Source organism: Thalia democratica, chromosome 3 (assembly GCF_965202585.1).
Source record: "Thalia democratica chromosome 3, ktThaDemo2.hap1.1, whole genome shotgun sequence".
In the NCBI taxonomy this organism is placed as follows: domain Eukaryota; kingdom Metazoa; phylum Chordata; class Thaliacea; order Salpida; family Salpidae; genus Thalia; species Thalia democratica.
In genome coordinates, this window is record NC_139167.1 from 41400268 (window position 1) to 41425412 (window position 25145).

The window sequence follows — 25145 nt, forward strand, 5'->3', positions numbered from 1 at the left end:
TATTCGTTTTTGTCTTGTTTGAAGGTACGCACTTTATCAATCATTCTACACTTACTTAATTAAAAGGGGTATAAGAATATAAATTATGAAAATTATGGTACTACTAGTTTATTCTTTTTCATGAAATTCTAACATTGTCATATAAATAAACTATTGATTTTGTTTGTCTGAACAGGGAAAAGTTTTTAAAAAATACGAATTTTTGTGCATAAAAAAAACAATCTTTTAGGTTATTCTATTTTTTATAAACTGTTTCAAAAATTAAACCGAAAATTTACATAAAATATTTTTTTTAAGTATTTATTAAGCTTATATTTTTACTAACAAAAAAACTAATAGAATAATGTTCATAATTTTTTATATCGAAAAACTCTCAGCTCAGTGAACAGTACAATAATGCTTTAGCTGTATATATTTATTGATAATCAATAAGCCGTTGTAATTAACAAAAACAGTGCTACTGTTATAAAACAAAGCTTTAATTTAAAGTACTGTACTTGTGAAAATTTACAGGAATTTGAACTTAAATTGAAATTTGTATAAAATACATATTAGCATATTTGTTTTAATTTTGCTGTTAACATTGCTAAACAGAAAATTTAAAAATGTAGATACTTACATCCAAAAAATTAAGAAAATAATTTTTTTATCCAAAAAAAAAAAATTTTGTACATTTTAAATTCATTGTGAATTGTGAAAAAATATAATTTTTATAAGCCATACTGTTTGTCAACAAACAATTAATTTTGGTCTAATTAATTAATACTGTGTTTTAAATCTTATTTTGTAATTGTATATAGTGTTTGTTATGATGAATATTAATAAAAATATTTTTAATTCTAGTTAATAAAGTGTAACTAAAAGTTACGAGTATGAAGTTAGCTTGGTAACGTTTTTCAAGAATTAAAAAAAAAATTCCAATTATTTTCCTTATCTTAATAGCTAAATAAATACTTTTTTTTATTCTAGAAAACAGTCCTTTGTGTTTAATTTTTAAAAAATCCATTGGATTGGGGCTTGACTTTTAGTGTGGGGCCCCTTAGAAAAAATGTGATTTTTATCAATTTTTACTTAGCTCGAATTTTAATTTAAAAAAAAATTATATACATATTTATTAGTGAATAAATTCTGTAAAACACTTTTTTTTCCAACTGTTAGTATTTTGTACTATTTAGCCTTATTCCAGAACTCCTAATTCAGGAATAAGGCCAAATAGTACGAAATATGAGTTTTGTTATCGATTTTTACTAAGCTCGAATTAAAAAAAAAATTATTTTTTTTTAATATGTGATTAATGTTATAAAACTTTTTTTTTCAACCGTTAATATTTTGTTTTATTTGGCCTTATTCCTGAATTAGGAATTCTAGAATAAGGCTAACTAGTACAAAATATTAACAGTTGGAAAAAATAAGTGTTGTACAGAATTTATTCACTAATAAATATGAATATTTAAGAAATAGCTAAGAGCTAAATAAAATTTGATAAAAAAAACTCATTTTTTCTAAGGGGCCCCACACTAAAAGTCAAGCCCCAATCCCACAGATTTTATTTTTTAATTAAACACAAAGGACCGTTTTCTATAATAAAACAAAAGTTTTTATTTAGCTATTAAGATAAGGAAAATAATTGGATCTAAATTCTAAAGTTTGGACATTTTTTTAAAATTCTTGAAAAACGTTACCAAGCTAACTTTACACTCGTCTAAAAGTTTACTAAAAAAGACAATTTGTTCACTATTTTAGTAAGCAATAGTATTTTGATAAGCTGTACTGTTTAATAAACTAAGTATTGTAAATCAAATTTATAATAAATACAGAAATAAGTTTAAATACTTATAATTAGAGTAAACAACAATTCAATCTGCGGGCCGAATCTGCATTTAATTTTTCAATACTGGATTTATTTAAAGATGACTTTGCGGCCCTGTAAAGAATATTTTAAAAAGTTGTACAAGTAAATTTTAACAAAGCTTTCAAAATCAAATTTCTTTGTCATGGAGCAATCATTTAATAAGTACTACAATGCGATGTAACAAAAAACAAGTTAAGAGCAAATTTTATGATATGTGTTAAAAAATCTCAATCTTATTTCTTTTGCACAGGTTGTTTTTAAGCAAAAAATAATGTCCCAGGTGAGAAGATTTTGATTGGTGAGCTGGGTTTGATTTTAATTGTAAACTCTGTATATATAAAATTTTAAAAATTGTGTTTAAAAATGAAAAGTTTTGGAATTCTTGCATTTAGATTTAAATATAAAATTAATATTTCTATCTGTTTCAAATTTTTTATTTGTTTGTTATTAAAGCTATCAATTAAAATTTTTCGAGAAGGTTTTTTGTATATTTTTGTAGTTAAAGATTTAAGTTTTATTAACAATTAATATGTTAACGATTACATTTTAATAAAGTTTTTTTTTGATTTAAAAAAATATGGTTTCCTTATTTAGTTGGTTTAGTATAGACTATAGATCTGATAAAAATTTAATCTAAAAAAGTTGTTAAACTTTTATTACGAAAAATAGTCTCTAAAGTCGGCAAAGTTGTAAAGTATTAAAACTCTTATATTAAATAAAAGATAGTAGAGTAAAATTCAGATTCCAAAATATAATAAATCCGCAGAACTTTTTTAATATACTTAAATTACAAAAACGTCATAGTTTTTAAATGATATAGTACTTTGCAAAACGTAGTGATATATTTAAGTGCCCCTTCGCAACCGAAAACCTGTAACATTTGGTGCGCTCTCAAGATTTTTATACATCATAATACAGAACATAGCTGCCATATGATTTTTCGTAAATCTAGCAGTTGTGAAAAAAATGGTTTCCTGCGTTTGTTTTTGAATAAGTTTAGCCTTGACAATTTAAGTGCAAAAAAATATAGATTTTAGAAATATTAGACTTGGTCAAAAGATGTAACTTTTCACACATCTCTGTTTAAAAATGTAGTTTTGTAGAATGTAATTGTAGTCAAATTGTATTTATGAAATATAGCAAAAAAAAAAAACTACCAGGAAATATGGCAAAAATAAAAATTTTATATTAAGTTTAAAAAGTTACAACTAATTAAAAATAAAGACTTATTCAGTCATTAAACCAAGTTTACATGTTTTATATGTATTTTATATAAAAATTATCATAAAAAAATTTGTCGAAATCATGTTTCTGTAGGTTTTTCATAATTAATTTAGGTACTATGTTTGATTTATCTATCAAAAAATAAAGAAAGCGGCTTTGTTGAATTGATTTATTTATAAATAGTTTTAAGTAAACTTTTAGTCTTATAAATATTTGTCTCGTATTTAAGGCTCCAAGTTTTCTACTACTTTTAGTATACACAATTTTTTTTATAATTCTATTTACGAATAAACAATTTTTATAGCAATGTTTTCTAAAGTTTAAAACAAGGTATTTTGCGTTTAGGGCAGCATAGTACACCATAATTTAAAAAAAAACAGTTTGTACTAACTCTTTTACTTTTTAAAAAGTTATGTGTTTTTTTGTTTGATTATGAAATATCCTAGATATAAATTTTTGTTTAGTTTAAGTTATAAAATAGTGTGATCAAAATGCACTGTACACATTTTTGAAAATTGCGATATACTTTTGCTTCAGTCGTCAAAATGTGTATAAATATAAGCCAAAAAGTACTGTTATGTAAACCATTGATCTTAATCTAATAAATTTGTTTTAAGATGAGGTGCAATAGTAGGAAATCGTTTTTTCGCCGTTCAAAAGTGACAAATTGCGATCAGTTCCTCCCGATCAACCCGAATCAATTACAACTTGATCAAATTCAGCCTAATTAGTTTTCATTAATAAAAAATTGTACTTGACTTTTAATCAGCATCAAGTTTTTGCGAAAAGTCACTTTTAGACGTTGTAAATTGGTTTAGGTGTCATCTTTGCACCGAGTCACTTTTGTATGACTGCATTTGCGCAAAGTAATTTTTATGAATGGCGTAACGTTTTCACCGGTGCCATTTTAGGCAAGTTGTCAATTTTGCACGGCGTCATTTCCTCGGATGACATTTGTGAACTTAAGATAAAGTTAAGTTGTAGAAAATTACTTAAAATATATTTAAAAGAGTATACAATTAAAGAAAAATTGTATTACAATAATTAACCAATTTAAAAATCAATCTAGTATTAAACCTTAATAAACTTGAATGCAAATTAAACTAAATTTGACATAAAGCTAAGTAAAACTAAACATATTTCAAAGCTAATTGAAATTTAATTTAAGTAGAATAAAAAAAAAACTGCGATTAATTAAAAAAAAGTTACGCACGATTTACGAAACAAATTTTTTACTTCTATTTAATCTCAGACTAAGTTTTTGACTTGTTTAAAATTGACGCCATGCAAAAGTAGATACTCGTGCAAAAATCGATTAGCTGGGGTGCGATTTGATCTGATGGCAATTGATCGGGTGGGAATTAATTGAATTGGAATTGGTCGGGTAGGAACTGATTTGAATGGGAGTTAAACGGGTTTGAGTTCACTCAGTTATGAACTGTTCGGGTGGGATTTAAACCGGGTCGGAACAGTGGGTTTATCCTTTTGCAGAAATTGCTAAGATGATGAGCTTCCTCAAACTGTTTTTAGAGTTTGCAATTGAGATGCGTGGATAGACTTTTGCTCAACTAAAAACACCTTATCTATAACAATAGATGTCAATACAAAGTAGATGAATCATGTTTTGCGCACAAATATATACCACGTACTACTACGAAATTTAACTTGTAGATTTTAAATCTAACTTTAACTTTTTTAGATATAAAAACAGCTTTATCATTTACGCATGTTGATTAGTATCATGTAAAGCAACAAGAATGTCAATACTTAAAAAAATAATACATACTTATCAATTACCACTCTTAAAAAAGCCCACTAACATCTGATACTAACTATGAAAATAAGCTAATGGTGGTTAATATTTTTGATATTGTTATAATTTTTACAAAAACGTTTAAAAAAATATTGTGTTAGAATTAAATACTTAATTAAGTATTCAAAAGAATAAAATAAGAAAAACCACAACAAAGCAATTACTAAACAAACTTGTGACTTTTAACACAAAAAAAGTAATTTAAAGTTATATAATAAAAAAACCCATCAAAGTTTGTGAATAGTATGATATTCTTAGAAGCGCATTTCCTCTATGAATGATAAGCCCTTTTTCAATGTGTTCAATAAATATCTATTTGACCTATCTATTGTTAACGTGTATGGGTCTTTGGTTTTTTAACTTTGTGGTTAGTCAACGCATTTAAAATTCTGATGCTTTTTTCTCATAACTGTCTGTAACTTAGTTCTTGTATTGTACGTTTTTAATTGTATCGATTATGCTTTTGCAAAGCAATAAAAATAAATAAAGAAAAAAATTGGTTTGTGCAGAACCAAATCATCAAAGTCATGATTGGTATATAAGGGTAGTTATTGTTCAAGAAAAAAAATCAGTATTGAGTTATTTGTTGTCGTTTTCTGCTTTGAAATTATGTTGTTTTCCGAATTTATTGGATAAAAGTGACTCAGAACCCTATTTTGATGTTGAAGTGCGTGATTCACTAAGTTGATAACTTTTGCACAAAAATCACTGATATGATTAACTTAAGCGTATCAGTATGTTTTTTTTTGAATTTTGCAGAGAAGGGATTCTATTAGTGAGAAGCTAGAAGCTGATGCTAAAATTGATTATTATGCATATTCACCTAGTTTTGCTGTCATTGGATCTCATAGATCATTGAAAGTGATAACAATGAAACTGCTTTTTAGGAGGTGAAAAAACAAGATTGACAAAAACTTAAGCATCAAAGCGTAAACAAGCTAATAAGCTGATATGTTAAGAATTAAGTTATTTATTTTAATCATCAATTTTAGATTAAAATAAGTATGTAGTTACTTTCTTAAATCATACAGTATGAACATTTTGTGTTATTTTTTGTTTTTAGTCTTGTCGTTATGTGTCTTTCAATTTAAGTGGCCCAGATTATAATGTCTGGATCTATCGTATTGACAATAAGTATGAAATAAAAATAAGCAAAAATAGAGCACAATTGTAAATTTTTATTATAAAAAAGGTTAACCTTGTTTTTACTACATTAGTTTCTTTCGTTCTTTACAAAACACGTCACAAGCAAAAAAAAATATTTGCCTGGCAACATCTAGCCCGCGGGACGCAATTTACCGACCTCTGCTTTATAGGTTAATATTATAATATTATCTTTATTTTTAGATTAATATAAATTATATATAGAAGCTTTAACTCTAAATATTATTTAATATACCATGTTCCGAAAAGCTTTTATATCAAGGGTTATAAAACTTAACAAAGCAAATATAAACAGTTTAAATGTTTGCATAAACGTTTATTGAAAATTTTACTTCGTTTCTTTCTAAATTACTTTTAGGTTTTTTAATTCAACATTGAGATAAAAAGCCAACTTAAAAACCCAATGTTTATATTCCAACGATCAAAAGTCTGAAACTTAGATAAGTAAACACAACATTTATTTTTAGTTATTTGTGTAATTATAGTAATTTCGCAGAATAATGTTTAAGTAAATACAAGACTTTGTATTTGCTTTAAATTTGGATAAGCCAACATTTTACCAGAACTTTGATATTGATATTTTTAAACAAATTGTATAATGAAATTTATCAAAAAAAACCTTTAATTTAAATAGTAAAAAGTAAAACAAAAAACCATATTTGATATTTAAGAGTTTGACATAAAGCTTAAAATTAAAATATATTTAAACTTTTAGTTCTTCTATAAGTTTTATTTTAAATGAAGTTTACAACATCTTTAAACTAAAATTAGACAGATATTGAACTCGATTAGATACGATTTAAACATGCATTTTAATAATTTAAGTTTTTTGGTAGAATATGGTTTATAAAATTTTAATTTTTTTATTCTACAACATTTTTATTTTTACTTAACATAAGGTACCAAAAATGTTAGCTAAATGTAAACAAATATCTTTTTCTAGTACTAATGATTAACTAGGTTTAAAAAAAACTCGTACTTGCAAACAAACAAGTTCTACTTAAGAACATTTTATATTTATTTTTAAATTTTAATCAATTTATTCGATGTCTGTTTTAGATGACTTTTATAACTTAAAGTGAAAAAATGTTTTTAGAAAAAGCAGATTTATTTGGTATTAAAGTTTTTAATCATCTTTGTTTGGCATAAATGTTGTTGAAAAGCAATCGACAAATATTTATAGTAAAGTTTTAGTTTAGTATACAAACAAACCTATTAAAAGTAGTTATTAAAGTTTTGAACTCTTCTTATCAATTACATAAAAACTAAAAAAAAGAAAATCAAGGTTATTTTTCGTCATTGCACTTTGTATTTGTTTAGTCTTCATTATTCGTTAAATACATGCACCAAGTCATTTTTTGCTCAAAACGAGTTTATAAAAACAATAAAAGGTATGTCTTCGAATGAGTTAATAAAGTAGTTTTAACAGGTATTATTTCCGCATTAGCAATTATAATTTTATTACATTTCCTGTTAAAGTATTTTTTCGGTTATTATATTAGTTGATTGATGTTTTTGAAGGTGTACGATATATTCATAAGATTATAAACCTTTTAAGGTGGTTTTTATGTATTAAGAAGATCTGCTTTTATAAATTTTTATCGGTTATAGGAAATATTAGTGTATTGTTAGTTAACAAAAACAGTTTATGAAGGATAAATTTAACTATATTAATAAAATATTTTGTACTATTGTAGCAGAATAGATATAAAAAAGTTATAAAAGGTTCATGATTTGTATTTAGACGTTTAAAGTTTTAGATTTTTAAACGAAATATTTAATAAAAATCGAAAAAGTCTGAAAAAATAATTTAAATGGTCATTTTTTTGTGAGTTTATACTGTAAAATAAAATAAAAACCTTTTTTACTAGAAAAATAAATTTCTAATAGATAGTTTAAAATTGAAGTTAAAATATTAATTGCGCAATTATAAAGCTTAAAAAGCATAATTCTAAGTACTTTGATAATAATGTTGTAATAAAGTAAATGTTAAAGTAAACATATTTGTTTTAACCTACCAGACTACATTTTAAAGTGTTTAAATTAATCATGTTTGAGCCAGCAATTACTTTTGAGAATTTAGTGACGGTTTCTTTTGTCTTATTCACCATAATAATGTCATTAAAGCTCAAAAGTAAAAAGTCTATAGCATGGCCTCCTGGACCAAAAGGATTTCCACTTATTGGTGTTGCTCCTTTACTAACAAGTCGACCAGATAAAAAGATAAAAGTTAGTTTTACTAATAGAAACTGAATAAAATGTTATTAAACATAAAATTGATAGGGTAGTTTTGTTTATGTTTTTATTAGTATATCAAGTTTGCGAGTATCACTTAAAAAACGGTTGAAAAAAATGCAGCTCTCTACATTATACTTTCTGTACTTGATAATAATATCTTGCTTAATTTAAAATAGAACAAGTATTTAAACATATGTAGATCTAAAAGTCACTATGATGCAAACAAATTTAAATGTATTATATTTAGGCAATTTTAGTTGAAGTACTCGTACGAAACAAAATAGCTTGTATATATATTTTTAAAGTATAATAATAAACAACTTTTGATTTTTGTTTTTAATAAAAGTACAAAAGTATAGTAATGTTTGAGATATTTTTCTATTTTATAAGTTTAGAATATATAAATATAATTTAAAAAATAAACAAACAAATACATAACAATTGATTAAACTTTGACGAGTTTAAAGTTTACTGAATAAGTTTAAGTTATATTTTAATCAGAATTTAATAAAATTTAAACAACATCTACTTAACGATATTTGCTTAAACAATATATTTTTTAACATACACTTAGTATAAATAAAAAACAATACAGTGCATACAAAGTTATTAGTTTTATATAAAACTCTTTTAGCTTTTGTACATGTTTTTAAAAGCTGTAAATGTGAACACTAACGAAAATTAAACAAAAACATTTAAATTCCTTTATAAAAACAAAATAAAATAAAGTATTCATTATTCCTGATGCTTTCAATAACTTAGAATATTTATTTTGTTTAAATTAACTGGTTTATTATTATTATTGGAGTTTATTGTGCGAAGATGGACTCGGGCATTAAAACCTGAGCCGCTAAAACAATACACACGAAAAAAGAAACAATCTAATTACATTCAAAGAAAATTAAAAATACTAAACATAACATAGTAAAAAATTACAAACATATAGTTTTGTATGATCAATTATAACATAGTATGCACAAAAAACAAAACGAAATAAATTCTCATAAACAAACTTATGCATAGACTATAAAAGATTACACATGCACAAAAAATATGAATAACAACTTATAATCTGTACGATTAAAAAAACTAAGAATGTCCTGTACATTAGTCTATGGACATTTATTGACAAATCAAAATACAAAATACTTTATAACAATTTATTTCTAAAAACAAAGTTTAAAAAACAAACAAAAACTTTTAAATAAAGAAAAAAACTAAATTTAATTAATCAGGTGATTCTGGTTTTTACAGTAGCAGCTTAAATTAACCTCATAAATTCTTAACTAGCTGCTCTGATCAAAGTTAAAAAAATATCATGTAACATTTAAATTTTGACAGCTTTATCAGAATGATTAAAAATATGTAAAAAGGATTTTATTTATTAATCATTAAAAATAAAATAATAAAACAAAGTTATACAGTTTCTTTAAATCAATACTTTACAGTGAAATAAACAAAAAATGAATTTAACCCAATAAAAAATATTAAAAAAAAAGAAAATAATTTTTTCTTGAAATTTATTATAAACTAAAGTATTTATATAATTTATACGAAAAACGGTTTGTTTGAATATAAGAGCTCGTACTTATGAAAATAACTTGATTGGGAACACTTTAGAAATGTATGGTGTCACTTTTTAACTTATTGTAATTTTTTTTGAGAGTTATTTTCGCATGGATTACAATTTTGCAATAGCTAAATTATACCTTTAATTAAAAATTACTTTTTATTAATAAAATTTTAAGTATTTATAATTGAAATACTACTTGAACTTGTACAAAACCATTAAAAACTAAAAATATTTAAATAATGAACAATACTTTAAGCTTTACTAACAGTATTAAGTTATCTAAATATAAAAGTGTACAAAATACAATTACCAAAAGACAGAGTTAACGGTTTTAAATTTATAATCAAATAACTTTTCCAGACTTCTCAGACTTAAAACTAGCTGTTATACTATTTTTTAATAAGATTTATCAATTATTTACAGGTTAATTTTACGAAATTAAGTATTGAAATTACTTAAAACCACTTGCAAGACAAAAGCATAATATTAAGATTGAAGTTTTGAAAACAAAGTCACGATTTTTTTTTTTAATTACCCGTGCGTAAGTAGCACTGTGCAAAATTTGTAGCTTAAAAATTGTTATAAAAGAACAATTGACCACAATTGACCAGTATTATAATCAATGTTGAAAAATTTTTTTTTCAAATGCATTTCACGTTAAAGTTAATAACCGAAGTAATGTGCTAAAAGTCGAACGGAAATTTCTTTTTTTTTTTGCTTAAAAAGAATAAACATTAAAAAAAGGAATGGGCAGACGAATTTGGAGAAATAATGACTTTGAATTTTTGTGGAAACAAGGTTGTTTGTTTGAATTCGAGGGCAGCGCTCACTGAAGGTCCTATAAGAAAAGGTGTTGATTATGCAGATCGCCCTTCTTTCTACCTTAAAGATGAAGTCTTTAAAGATAGTGGTGAGTTTTAAGTAACATTCTATAATGATAACCAAACAAAAGTAAAGTACTAGTAAAAAAATTACTCATGAAAAAGAATAACTTGACAATTTTTATTTCTTTTTGTTTAAAATGGTTTTAAATACTTTAACAAAGTACACTACTTAAGATAATACATAAACAAAAGAATATTTAGATAAAATTTATGAAACAAAACTTTATTAAAATTAATACTATAGTTTAAGTTTGAGTTTAAAATAAAAAGTACAACTATAGAACTACTAAAAAAGTACTCAATAATTAAACGTAGGAATCACGGCTACAAACTTCAGTCCCGAGTGGAAAGATCAAAGATCATTTGTACTTAAATCAGTTAAAAAATATGGATTTGAAAAAAGTCATCTTTGTGAAAGTGCTGTAGTAAGTGATATATTCTATTTTAAAACTAAAAATTTTTTTTCACTTATTCGTTTTAATTGAATTTTTTTTTTAACATACCAAAAACAAATAAAAATGCTACTAAAGTTAAAAATAAATGAAGTAGAATACCAGTTACATACTTAACCACTTTTGATGTTTACTTGGTGCATCTTCAAGATACTTCGTTCTATTTAGTAAAATACATTTGTTGAAAATTTTTTATTTCAATATAAGTATAACAATACTATTAGTTGTAAAGATTATTTTGTGTACTTGTTACTTTAGAGATTACAATAAAAGTTCTCGATTTAATAATAAAGAGAACAATTGCTTTAAATGTTGATAAGATAATTAATAAGTTTAAAATAAATATTTGTCAATAGTTTATTAGTCTTGCTATTATTTTTATATTTTGTTTATAGTTTGAAACAAAACAATTTTGCAAATTGATGATTGAAAAACTAGATGGAAACTTTAATGAAGGACGAGTTAGTTAAAAATGTTTAAGGTTTTATAAATAAAATATTAACAAGTAAACAACTGTAAATATATTGTTTTTTTAATCAGCATTGATAGTAAGTAGTTTTTATATTTAATATTTAGTTTTGAACTCTTAGGATATTCGCCGGTAGATACAACACGGGTAAAAATTAATAATACGATTTTAGCTCGACTTATGTATAAGGTTTTCTAAACATTTTCTATTAATAACTCTTAAAAATATATATAAAACAGTTTTTTATAGGTAGAAAATTAAAAGTTTTAGGTATTTTAAATTATTAGAGTACTTTTCGCAAACTTTTAAAAACTATTTATGAAATGTATTTTAACTTTAGAATAAAAATGTTTTATTAAAACTAAATGATGACTAAAAGCACCTTTAAGAAAAAAATTATTAGCACAAACTTTAATTGAATTTTAATGTGTAAGCTGTTAAACGAAATAAATTTTAACGATCTTTTGTCTTTAAATTTAGAAATAATTTGTAAGGATATCTTAGAAATGGGAAGCGACTAAGGTACTTTAAAAAGCGGTTACATAAATATTTAAATAGTTTTAGTATTTATGTATTGTTTATTTAACGGTATAAATAAGCGATGAAAAAGTTTGGTCCAAGTACCTCGTGTACGAAAAAACCTTCCGATATTCGAGTCGTACAGTTTACTGTCTTTTCCTAGATATTTTTGTTTTTCGAATGAATTATTATAAAAAGGTATCTATAATTAATTGAAGTACAAAACTAGAAGCAGCAGATTAAAAGTAGACTTATGAAGTCTTAAACTGTTGCTACAAATTTAAAAGAAAACTACTTATGTTGCTATTAGTAAAAAGCCATGAGGAACATTATCAATTTTTTGGAAATTACTTTTATAAATGAATTTATAAAGTTTATAATTGTCATTTATTCGTTTTACAATGTACTAGTCTATCAAATATGTTCCGTTAAAAAAAAATTAGATAACTTAATATTCAAATAATTTTTAATAGTTTTTTATAAAAGCCATTGTTTTTATACAACTAAATTAGCTTAAGCTTTTTAGATAAAAATTGATTTTAAGATAGATAGCAGCTTTAAAAAAAAAATATATATATTCTTTTTATTCAAACCCTATCTTAGTTATGATGTAAAGTTTAAAGTTTATACTTAAACATAAAAAAAAATACTTATTGATGTAGGTAAAACTGAATAATTAAAATCTTAAAAAGTTAGTTCCAGCTCTGAAATTAAAAAATTAAAACAGAAACTCATATTTTCAAAACATTGCTGAATACTTGGTCCTTAAATTTTTTAACTTTTTAAAATAAAGAGACGAATTTAATGATTTATGTGTTCTTATATTTTTAAATAAAAACTTAAGTTTTTATTACGTTTTAATACTTTGCTTAGAATTTATACATTTTATTTTCAAAAAAAAAATGTTTTTAAAAAAAAGTAAAAATATTATAATTAAAAACACTTACAAAAAAAATGTCAAACATATGTAATAACTTAATGAAAATTTTAAAAATCAATATATATTTTTTTACAATCTACGTTGTTTAACTTTTACCTTTCAAAATAAAAAAAGTTTAGTTAAAGCTGAGTCTATGTACGTACGAGTATAACTATTTTCTAATGCTTTTAATTTTAACTTTTTTAAAATATAAAGTAGACGTTGCTTAACATTATATCTAAAAAAGTTAAAAAATTTTTAGACTATTTATGTTTTTATATAAAAATCTTTTTTTTTGATTCTATTAAAAATTTTATGTTTCAAATAGGTTTTTTAACTACATACATAAAGGTTATTGTAAAATTCAGTGATAAGTTTTTTCTATAAATATTATTTGTTTTACTAATATTTTATGCTTTCTAATAAAATGATATAAGTTCTACTGAATATATTCTTTATACTTAATTTTTCAAGAAATGTAATACTAACTTGATCTTATCAAAATATTTATTTTTGATAATTTTTTTAGTTATATTATTTTTATTTACTTTTGTTTAGACCTATATACTATAGCTTACTGCTTAAAAAAAATTTTCCAATAAAAGTATAACTTAAGTTGTTTATTTTTTGAAAACAAAATTTTGATAATAATAACTCTGTAACTTTAAAATGCAGTTTAAATCCTTGCGGTCACATCTATAATGCTAGGTTTATTCTTATTAATATAAATAGCTATTAGTTTTACTTTTAAATAAAATTTTAAATCTTTTAAATAACCTAAATTGTCCTTGAAAAGACGTTAAAAGGTATCCGTGGCGTGCGAAAGGTTCTTAAAGCACCAGGTCCTTCGACCAAATATTTGATCGTCTTTTTTGTTGTTCACTAAACAATATAACTATATAACAATTTAAAAATAACTTAAAAAAAATTCAAAATTGTATAAGCAATATAAATAAGTAAAAGGGCGAATAATTATTTTTAGTATTTAAAACCATAAAGTTTCTACATATTCACTTAAAAAGTCTTTAAGTCTATTTGATGGTAATTTTACAGCTAAAGAAAAAAACTTTCAGTTTAAGCAACATAAATAAAATTATAAATGCAAATGTTAAAAAAACAGCACAGGTTGATTGAAGTAGGAGCTAACTTGATTAGTCAACTTGTTCTGGGTCATAGATTTGATTATGATGACCAAGGGTTTATGCATTTTTTTAAGAAAAGTACTACTTATATAACAGAAGCATCATGGACTATCCAAGTTAGTTTATTTGTGCAAAATAAGCATGATTATGAATTTAACATTAACATATTTTAATTAGTTGGATGAAAAAAAAAAAAAAATAAAATAAAAACGTTGAAAAATTAATCACATAATATCTTTGTCGCTCTTAAATATTTCAGTTCTCTTAAATTTTCTTAATACTATTTAGGCTCAACTGTTTATGACTTGGTTAGAGTATATCCCACCTTTTAGAGGAGAACTACATCAACTAAATGGTATTTTTGAAAAGGTTGAGTTTTTCTAAAACTTTAGAGTTAAGGGACTATACTTTAAGCAAAGTTTTATGGTAGTATTGTTTGAGTAGAAGTTTTATTTCCAACTTTAGACTAAACTAAGTTTCTACGCTAAATTAGTTTAAAGTTTTTCTTTAAATTTAAAACAAACATGCGTTAAATTTATGAATCCATAACGTCTTATATAATTTTTTAAACATAAATTAAAACAGATTAAAGTCGGTAAATCAAAAGTTACTTATATTTTGTTTAAAAAACAGCTCGTAGAAGCGATTGAAGGAGAGATAGAAAAACACAAAAAAGTTCATGACAGTAATAACCCAAACGATTTAACTGATGAGTATATTACAGAAATCAAGAAAAAGGAAAACGAAGTTGGATCTTTGTACAATGGTAAACTTATTTTCATTTATTTCTATACTTATATATTTTAAATACAATGAGTAAACAATATAAAAAATACATTAACTAGTTTTATAAAAAAATAGATAAAGATAAACATTGTCTGAAAAATAAAAAAAAAACAGTATATTAATTTAATGAAATATTAATTTAATAATTAATAAAAAAAAAAATTCTATTATTTAGAGCTACAAAAATTTAAAAACTTTTACGATATAATAAACGGTAACTCAATACAAGTTTTTTTCCAAGATCTATATTGGTAAAAATACATAAGTATGACTTGTATTAGTAGATAATTAAATTAATTTATTTTGATAAGTCATGTTGTAAAAAACAACTAACTACTAAAAACAAATCGATTTCAACAATAAGCTTTAAAAGTGATGAATTAGTTTTTTATATCTGAAGATATAAAATCGACGTTTAACTTTTGAGTATAAAAGATGGACTCTTTCCTTAGAAACGTCATTGAAGACAGAAAAACTGTTTACTTATTGTACCAATGATTTTTTTTGTACAACCAGTTTTAAAATTAACATAGTCAATTTGTAGCTGAATATAAACAGTTTCAATTCGATTAAAATTCACAAGCTTGTTTGCACTTATAAAAATATATTTTTACTACAAGCACCTTTTTTATAGACATGCTATATGTATGAAAACTTTTTTAGTTTAACAAAAGTTTAAATGTGCGTACGCTGAAATAGTAACTAAAAGTTAAAGTCTAACATATATGACTTTTTATTATTTTTTGGGTCACTAGAATTAAAATTATATGATTTTACTCAGTAAATAAGTATTAATTACTACAAAGTTTAAACTTTTTAAGGTGAGAATTATAGAATAAAATTATATGCAAGTCTTAAACTTAAATGTTTTAGTTTTATAAAATAGCAATATACAGAGTGACTTAACCGTTTATTCAGTAATATTTGAAAACTTAAATCTAGATCTGCGCATATTAATAATAAATTTACAAAAAAAACTAATTGCACTCGTGTTTTAATATTTATTAATACAATTTTTTTTTCACGTTCTTTAAAGCTATAACTTCAGATAATAAAGTAGCAGCTATTTGATATGTAACTATATAATTAAAGACATTTATTTGTTTAAGTATACTACTAATTTTTTACCTAACTAGAAAGCTGAACTAACATTTAAAAACTACCTTTAGATATGCCTAAATAAAGACATTTTAATTTTAATTTCTGATTGCAATTGATTTTATCGAAGCAAATTAAGTTTTGAATTGCATTTACATAAAATTTTAAATAAATGTGTGCGAAACATGTTAATCATATAAATAAAATACTTTGAAAAATATTTTAAACTTAGTTTATTAAAAGAAGAGTTGCTTGACAACACAGCAAAGCTTAATAAATTTTTTTGCAAGCTCTAAAAGGCGTCTATCTTAATTAGTCTTATGCTAAAAGTTAATCTCATCATTTAATTAAAAGTTATAAATTTTAGTTATAATTTTCTGGAATTGTAAAGTAATAGACCAACAAAAAAAAAAGTAATAGAGAATTTTACACGAATTTTCGCAAACCTTTTTTGAATAGTAGTCTTTTTTGTAATAAAATTACAAAAAAAAACATATTTAGAAAGAAACTACTTCTTTATAATTTTATATTATGTACTAAATTAGATTATAACTTTACTATGATCAATTTAAACCTTTTTACAAAAGTTATATCAAAATAAAATTATTAATTAAGATTATGACAAAAGTTGCTTGATATTCTACTTAATGTCTACTTCTCAAAAAAAAAAATTCACAAAAATTAATTTATAAATAAAAAATAAACTTTACTCAATGTATTGAGTAATATATGTCCAACTATTTTATCAACTAAATTTAATATACCTATTCCGGTTCTCAAAAGAGCTAATGAGCTACGAGTTAAAATCATTTTTTTTAAACACTAAACGTTTGATTACACAGTTTTTTGTAAGATTACTACTTTTTGTTGTACTATTTTGTAGAATCATTTAAAACACATGGAACTTTTATATATCATTTGCAACTAAGGATATACTCATTATATTAATTTATTTTTATTTCATAAACGTTTTCTAAACTACACAAATCTTCTTTTTAAACATATAACTGAATTTAAACTGTTTACTTGGTAAATTTAAAAAAGAATTTATTTATTATATGAAAATAAACTTTGTGTAGTTTCGAAAACGTTTGTGAAATTAATAAAAAAAGAAAGAAAATGAGTTGTCTAAATTCATATATGTTAAATGCAAATGGTACATAAAAACTTTCAAAAAACCTTCATACTATAAAAAATAGAGTTTTAAAAAACAAAAACAGACGAAATGATGAAATATGTGGTGAGAGATATGTTTGTCGCTGGAACAGAAACGTTGGCAAGTACTGTTACTTGGGCTCTTCTTATTCTATGTAATCGTCAAAATACTGTTCTGAAAAAGGTAAGTAATTTTTCTCTAAAAAATATTTTATAAGTTTATACGCTTGTGTGTAGTTTTAATGACAGTACTCTGATTATCTAACCTAAAATAAATAAGTTGTAAACTGTTTGAGATATACAGCTTACAATTATCAAATTTTTAGTTGTACAACGGATTAAGCTAAATCAAAAGAGTTTATTATTTACAACTTATTACAACTTATTTATATTTAATAATACCTAGGTTTTTAAACGTTGTCAATAAAAATATGTTTTATTAAACAATTATTCAGCAACAGTATTTATATAATACAACTAAAAAATTTTTGAAGTAGTGCAAAAGTTCTTTAAAAGTTGATAAATAGTATTTCATAAAAAATGATTCGTAAGAAACTAGTATATATTTTTATATTACGTATGCAGTAAATATTAAATGTTTGCAGTTGCAGCAAGAAATAGATGAAACGCTGGAAGGGAGAGATGTGAAACTAGAAGATAGAGACAACATGCACTATACTATGTCGTTCATGCAAGAGGTTATGCGATACCGAACTCTTCTCCCGTTCAGTGTTCCCCGCATGACTACAAAAGATACACTTCTTGGAAAATATGTAATTCCTAAGGTACTTTAGCTTATACTTTACTGAGATTTTTGGTACTTTTAGTTTAAAAAAACTTAACATTTGTGGCTAAGCAAAATAAAAGGTTTATTTCAATTAGTTTCTGAAGCCTAAATTATATACAAAATTTATAAAAATGATTATTCTTAAAAACCAACGATAATAATAAGATAATTTGGTTAAAAAAAAAAAAATTGTTATCAAAATACAGTGTTATTATCTTAATTTTTTTGTCGAGTTTTTTATTTATTCTAACAGTAAAGTTAATCTAAAATATGTTTTTTTATTTTAGTAACTCACTAACTTATTCAGTTCGATCAATAATAGATAAATTAGAAGTAATTTGATATATTAATTAACGTTTTTGTAAATGTTTATCAAGTAACAATATACTATTATAAACACCTAAATTCGATTAATACGTTATAAAAAAATATTTTATGTTGTTTAAAACTAAACTAAACTGTCTGAAGCGTTTTACTGTCTATAAAAAGTTTAATTTCATTAAGTTTACATTTAGGGTAATAATAAAATACAACAAAAATTTTTTGTAAGCTAATTAATTTTTTTAAATCTAGGGCACGACTGTTTTAGAAAACCTTTATGCTGTCCACATGGATCAGAATGTTTTTGAAAACCCTGAAGAGTTCAGAGCGGAAAGATTTTTGGATACGAACGGTAAATTTGTAAAATCATTTGATGTCGTTCCGTTTGGAGTAGGTTACAGATATTGCCTCGGTAAAACCTTTGCTGAAATGCAGTTTTTCATTGTATTAGTTACATTGTTGCAAAATTTTAATATCAAACATCCGACTGGTAAGAATATTATACAAGATGAAGATGTAGGTGTGTGTGGCTTCACAAATATGGCACCTTTGGGTTTGCAAGTAAAATTAGTCAAAAGAAAAATAAGTTGCCTATGATAAATTGTCTTTTTTTGTATTTTGTGTTTTCTAAAATATTTTTGTTTAAGGGTACTTATCTATAACTTGCACCTTATTTATTACTCTTTTAAGAAAAAAAAAAAAAGAATTCCAATGACTTGCGTAAATAATTTACTAATTTATAAAAAACTTGTTGCTAGACAAATTTTACTAGTTTGGTTGATAATAAGCCAAACAAACAAATTTTATGTAAATATACCGTTGGTTAAAATATTGCTTGTTTGCTTACTAAATATATATTGGCCTTGATACGTTTTTATTCGAAAAAACTCACACTTCGAACGTGATTACTTTTATTTAAATTATATAGATTTGTACTACAAGGTTGTTCAATGTTCATATATGTATACTGTTAAAAAAATGGATTAAATTTTCACTGATATATACAATTTTTCCAATTTAATTAGAGGTTTATGCCAGCTACCCTTTATAAAACAATAAGTGTTTTTAGCAAAAAACTAATGTCAAGTCGAGAGTAGGTAAACATTTAAGTATTCAGTTCTAATTGATGAATTTTTCAGCTTTTTTAGTTAAAATCAATTCTAAAAAAAAACTTTAACAAAAATAGAACAAAGAAATCATATACAACTAAAGAAATCTATTTATTTACTTTTTGAGAGTATTGTGGTAAAACATGTTTACCTCGTATAATTATGATAATAAAATTATAAATTCAGACAAAACAAATAATTGATAAACTTTGCAACAAATAAATTTTGCAAAGTCAATAAAACATATTTAAATTGTTTTTTTTATTTTCCATGTTTCAGAAGTCGCTTACTTTTAAGTGCAGTACAGAATAAAGGGTTTGCAAATTTGAATTTAAGAGTATAAAAAAGAGCATTTAACTAGAAATCAGATTTCAAAAAAATATGTAAATTGTACTGCCGACTCTTTTGCTCGGTTTAATTTTATTTACGTGTATATATTATTAGTAGATACTGATTAAAGTACATAGTTTTAAGTTGTTATTTTGAGCTAAACAGTAAACACTACTTTTTACACGATAATCATACGTGCAGTGTACTGTTAATACTTTTTTTTTCATAAGTTTAGCTTGTATTTCAAATGGTTTAGGTATAATAATCTAAATTATTATTTATTAAAATGATGAAAATTTTGGTTTAATGTCTGCTTTATGCGTGTTTTAATTGAAAAAAAAAATACGACAAGAATCAATCAGTAATATCTACAAAAACTATACTTAAAATAAGATTAACATCTTAATAAAGTACTACTGTACGTAATCAAATAACCGTATGGGTAGACACTTGTAATGGGTATTTCAACGGAAAAGATTTTGAGGGCAAATTTAAAAGTTATAGTGAGGTTGTATTGGATAGTAATTTTTAAGGCTTTGGTATGGGTTAATTGTATGATATTAAATGATAAATTAAATGATGAACTACATGTAATAAATTACAGTGTAGGAGTTGAAGAACAAGGTTAACAATTAAAATTTACTAAAAAGAATTAAAGACTAAAAAATAAAAATAATAAAGTTTTTATCGAAATACCATATGCTATTTGGATAAAGAAGCTAGAACTTATGATATCAAATACGAAGTTCAAATTAGCGATGTAGGTTAAATTTTGATTTTATCTAAAAATAAACACTCCGTGTAAATTTTAACTTGTCCACTACAATATGACCTTTGACTGACAAATTACAAACTACTTAATTCAGTTCAAAGTTTCGATATGTTAGTTGACTTAATTGTCATTTTTTAAAAATAGAAGAAAGAACACTTTTAGATAAAAAAGTTTGTGTTTATTTTTTTGAACTCTATTTGAGAACTCTAATTATTGCTTTTAAAATAAACAAAATGTGTATAAAGATAATAGTTGTTTGTTGTATGAAAGTTATCACTGACGTATTTCAATAAATAGAAATTAAATGACAGTATGTTTAAGTTATAAAACAAATTAAAAATGAAAAAAAAATCGAATTTTAAAAAACAGCCTTAAACCTTTGTAATAGTTAATATATTATGAGCAACTATTTCCTGTTATTTTAATTGACAATATCAAAATAATCAAATCTAAATTTACTAATTTCCGAGTACTAATAATCTGCAGTTTTAAACTTAACTTGGTTTAGAAAAAATTAAGATTTATAAAGAAAAAAGCATTGTTTACCAAGTAAAAAAAAAAGTATGTAGTCTGTAATATCTAATTCTACAAAATTATGTAATTTTGAAAGCTAAAACGTACTATATGCTATACGTACTAAATAAGTTAGCTATAACACAATACTATTAAATACATTAGTTAAATCAGTTGTTAATAAATTTGTAGATATCTGCTCATAGCATACCGATAAATGAATGACTATGTATACGTACTAGACTAGGAGTAGAAAACTTACGGCCCGCAGACCAAATCTGGCCTGCCAATGTTTACAAAAAATAAGTGGAATCTTGCCCACGAAAGGTATAACATTGGCTTGCAAGTACTTAGATCTGTCCAACTAAACCAAATTTTAAATTTTTCACTAGATATTCTTGGACTTAGAATGATTAAAAAAAGGTTTTTTGGTACAATTAAAGAGGTATTTAAAACTAACACAATAATTAGTATTTTAGCGAATTGAATCGTATAATTGAGTAAACTTTGTTAATTAATTAAAACTGAAATGCTCCAGCCCGCTAAGAACTAATTTTTTTTCACATTTTGCACGGCGACAAAATACGTTGCCTACCCCTGTACTAAACTATTATAAACTTACTAGTCTAAAAACTTGTCAAAAACTTACTTTAAATTAGTTGCATTTTTTGGTAAAGTTATTCTAACATATTAAAAGAAATCAAAAAACTTAGAGTAGAACACAATCCTTTTTGTTTCATATTTACATACTTTTTTACAGTAAAATAATTTTTTTGCGCATTGCTTTGATTATAAGAAAACACGAAGTCATAATAACATAAATTTTTAAAAGATACTTTATTTTTTTATTACGACTTCTTACTTTTATTAATAAACATGTTTGCTATAAAACATTTAATATTTACAAAGCTTGAAAAAACAAAGTTTACACAGATATATAACTACAAAATTGTTAGTTAAAAAAACTAAAATAGAGTTATAATTTATTTATTATTGCGACTTATATACTTTTAACGTAATATGTTATAAAAATGCAAATTTGTACTGAAATACATTTTTTGATCAAATAAAATGATTCTTGTTCATTTCTGAAATTCTTGATTAAACACACATTTTTATTATCGTATAATCGAACCGTATAAGTTTTAACAAAACTATGTAATCATTATGTCACAAATCAGCAGCCTTTTATAAGTCGAGGGCCACTTTTCTAAGTAAAAGTTACACGCGGGTCGCAGCTATTTAAAACTAATTTATTAACCAATATAAAAAAAACTCTTTAAGCTAGAAATGCAATGGAATTAACAAAAAAAAAAGAAGTAATAATTTTTAATTATTTATAAAACCTAGTTGTAAGATTTACAAAAAATATAGATTTGTATTGTATTTTAAAAGTGTGTTTTTAGCTGAAAATACCATCTAGCCTACACAGTTTTTCGACCACTGTATTATGTATGAAAGTTACTTTTAATCAAAAACAAGTTATTAACTTTTTAAATACTAAGCAAAAAAGAAAGTGTTTAAAAATATTAAAAGCCATCATTATAATAATTGTTTCGACGTTAAGTTTTGTTTTTAGCGAGTAAAATTTGTTTAGTTTATTCTATTTTTGCTAAGTCTTATTAGCTGTAATTAATATTTAAATACTTAAAAACTATTATTAACTTTAAATTAATTAAAAAAAAAAAAACTTGTTTGTTTTATTTTCATGAACATTTTTATAAGCTCTTTCATTACTGCCATCAAAAAGATACAATTTGCTTTAAAAAAAAATCTTTTTGAGTAATAAACAAAACTGGCTTTTTTTCACTAACTAACGTATTAAATGTTAGCCTAGCTAGAACCTATAACTTGTCTAACTAGATGTGTTATTAGAAAATAAAAAAAAAAATTATAAAACAGTTTGATTGCGATGTAATGTTAAAAACAGTCTACTAAAAGCATAATTTTTTTTTAATAACTGGTTTTTCAACCTACCTTGCTCGTATTAATAACATTTTTAAGCACTATAGTTTTTAGAAAACTCTTAACTAAGATAAAAAATATTGTAGTTTTATATTTGTATTAGTTACCCTTTTTGTCACAATAACTTTGGAATACAATACTAAGGAATAATATAGCAGTTCATGGTTAACTTTTATAATAAATAAGCTTTAAATGATATTATTTTTTAAGATACAATATGTTAATTTTTAAAAGCTTAAAATAAACAGCATAAAACTTTAAAAGTTATAACTACAATAAATTTTCAGACAAACAAGATGACTACCTTAAAAGCATAAGAAAGCTAAAAAACTAAATAAATATTGTTTGAAACATGCATCATAAGCAAATATTGCACAAATTTTACTTCAAACAATAGTTAAAAGTTAAATAAAGTTTTTTTATAAAAAAGAAAAGAAAAAATAATAAAGACGAAAAAATTAAACATATTTATACTCATCTGTTAGAATATACAAATGCTGATCAATTAATTTTTTCTGCGTTTTAATATATTTACAAAATTTTAAATTTTAAAAACGAAACAAAACTAAAACACTTTTATTAAGTTTGTAATTACAGAGATTTAGAATAAGGTTTAGTTTAGCCACGAATTCTCTGCAAATTAAAAAACTTTCTTAAGGAATCATTTTAAATTGTCGAGAAATAATAAAAATTCAGCTTCAGGTATTTAGCATTTAAAAGATATACTAAAATTAATAACCTTAAAGTTTGTGAAAAATTCATTTTTTGTAGTATGACACTAGTTTAAAAATTGTTTTTATAAAGCACTAACGGTTAGAATACTTTAAAGTTTTATTTTCACTAATATGCTTCAAGGTGCGGGTGTAGTTATTTAAAACAAAGTTGATAATAATAATAAAAGCATGCTAAAAACTACATATGCTGTTTAATTTTTTAGAAGTAAGGTAAAATGAAACTGACTTATATTATATAAGGAACAAACATTTTATTTAAAAATATAAGTACGTTTTAGAAAACAAGCATCGTGTAGTGTTACTTTATACCAGGGGCATTATTTGACTATTTTCCTGTGCGACCGTGAAAAAAATTGAATAAACTAAATAAAAATGCAATAGAATATGATTTTCATTTTAAGTAGTTTAATGAAAATCTTTATATATATATATGCTAGATTTATATATATATATAAATATTAATCTCTGCTTTAGCATTTAGAACTTTGACTTTTGTCGATTAAAAAACAATTTCAAACACTAGCTCCTTTATAACAAAGTAGAGCCTCTTAAATTGATCATTATCAAAAAAAAACGATGAACTTTGACCCAATAAAGTTCAACTACTCTATGAAGAATATACCGCTGTGCAACGAGAGACAATATATGTCTAAGATGTACAACCATGTATACAAATTCGTCGAAAGACTGAGATGGCGCTTCGAGTTTCTTTAAGATCTAGAAAACTGAAGAAAAGAAGCACCAAGAACAAGACAAAAACCATCAAACAAATGTTTTCCCTACAAGAAAATTTTCTACTACAGAAAATACTCAATTATTAGACAAAAAATTTTAATCCTTTTAAAAAAGGCTAGACACGCCTCTGACCTTCTTTAAAAAAAGTTAAGTTAATGTTTTTTTATGAAAATATTTAACATTATATGAACAGTATCATATAAAAACTTGAGTTATAGTTTCAATAATATAGTGCAACAATATAACTTCTGATAAGATGTATAAGCAAAAAAAAGATTAATGTATTTTTAGACAATACGGTTTTAAATGTTAGTTTTATTTTAAATAATTCTAAAAAAGGGCTAGCTAATACTATTAAACAGAAACTTTAATAACAACAGTTTTACGAGTTATAGTAACTTTCCTGTTTAATGAGCATTGTTTAGATGCTTTTTTCCCGTTTACTACTTTTAAGTCTCGTTGCTGCCAAATCAACACAACTTAGCATCGGAAAAACCTAGAGCTAAATAATTCCAAGCTTATAATTTAAGCTTTACATGGCTCGTGTCGTGTCATAGATTTTCAGATAAACAAAACACACATCTTAGACAC

At 23.8% G+C, this 25145-nt stretch overlaps 1 protein-coding gene across 1 annotated transcript; it reads left to right on the forward strand.

Annotated features, from left to right (window-relative positions):
- Positions 1–10635: 10635 nt before the first annotated feature.
- On the forward strand, positions 10636–18993 carry LOC145832297 (cytochrome P450 2D3-like). Its single transcript, XM_082939614.1, has 6 exons — positions 10636–10774; positions 11064–11173; positions 14883–15015; positions 17354–17472; positions 17894–18073; positions 18649–18993. The coding sequence occupies exons 1-6, from the start codon at positions 10636–10638 to the stop codon at positions 18991–18993; spliced, it is 1026 nt and encodes a 341-aa protein (XP_082795740.1).
- Positions 18994–25145: the final 6152 nt, after the last annotated feature.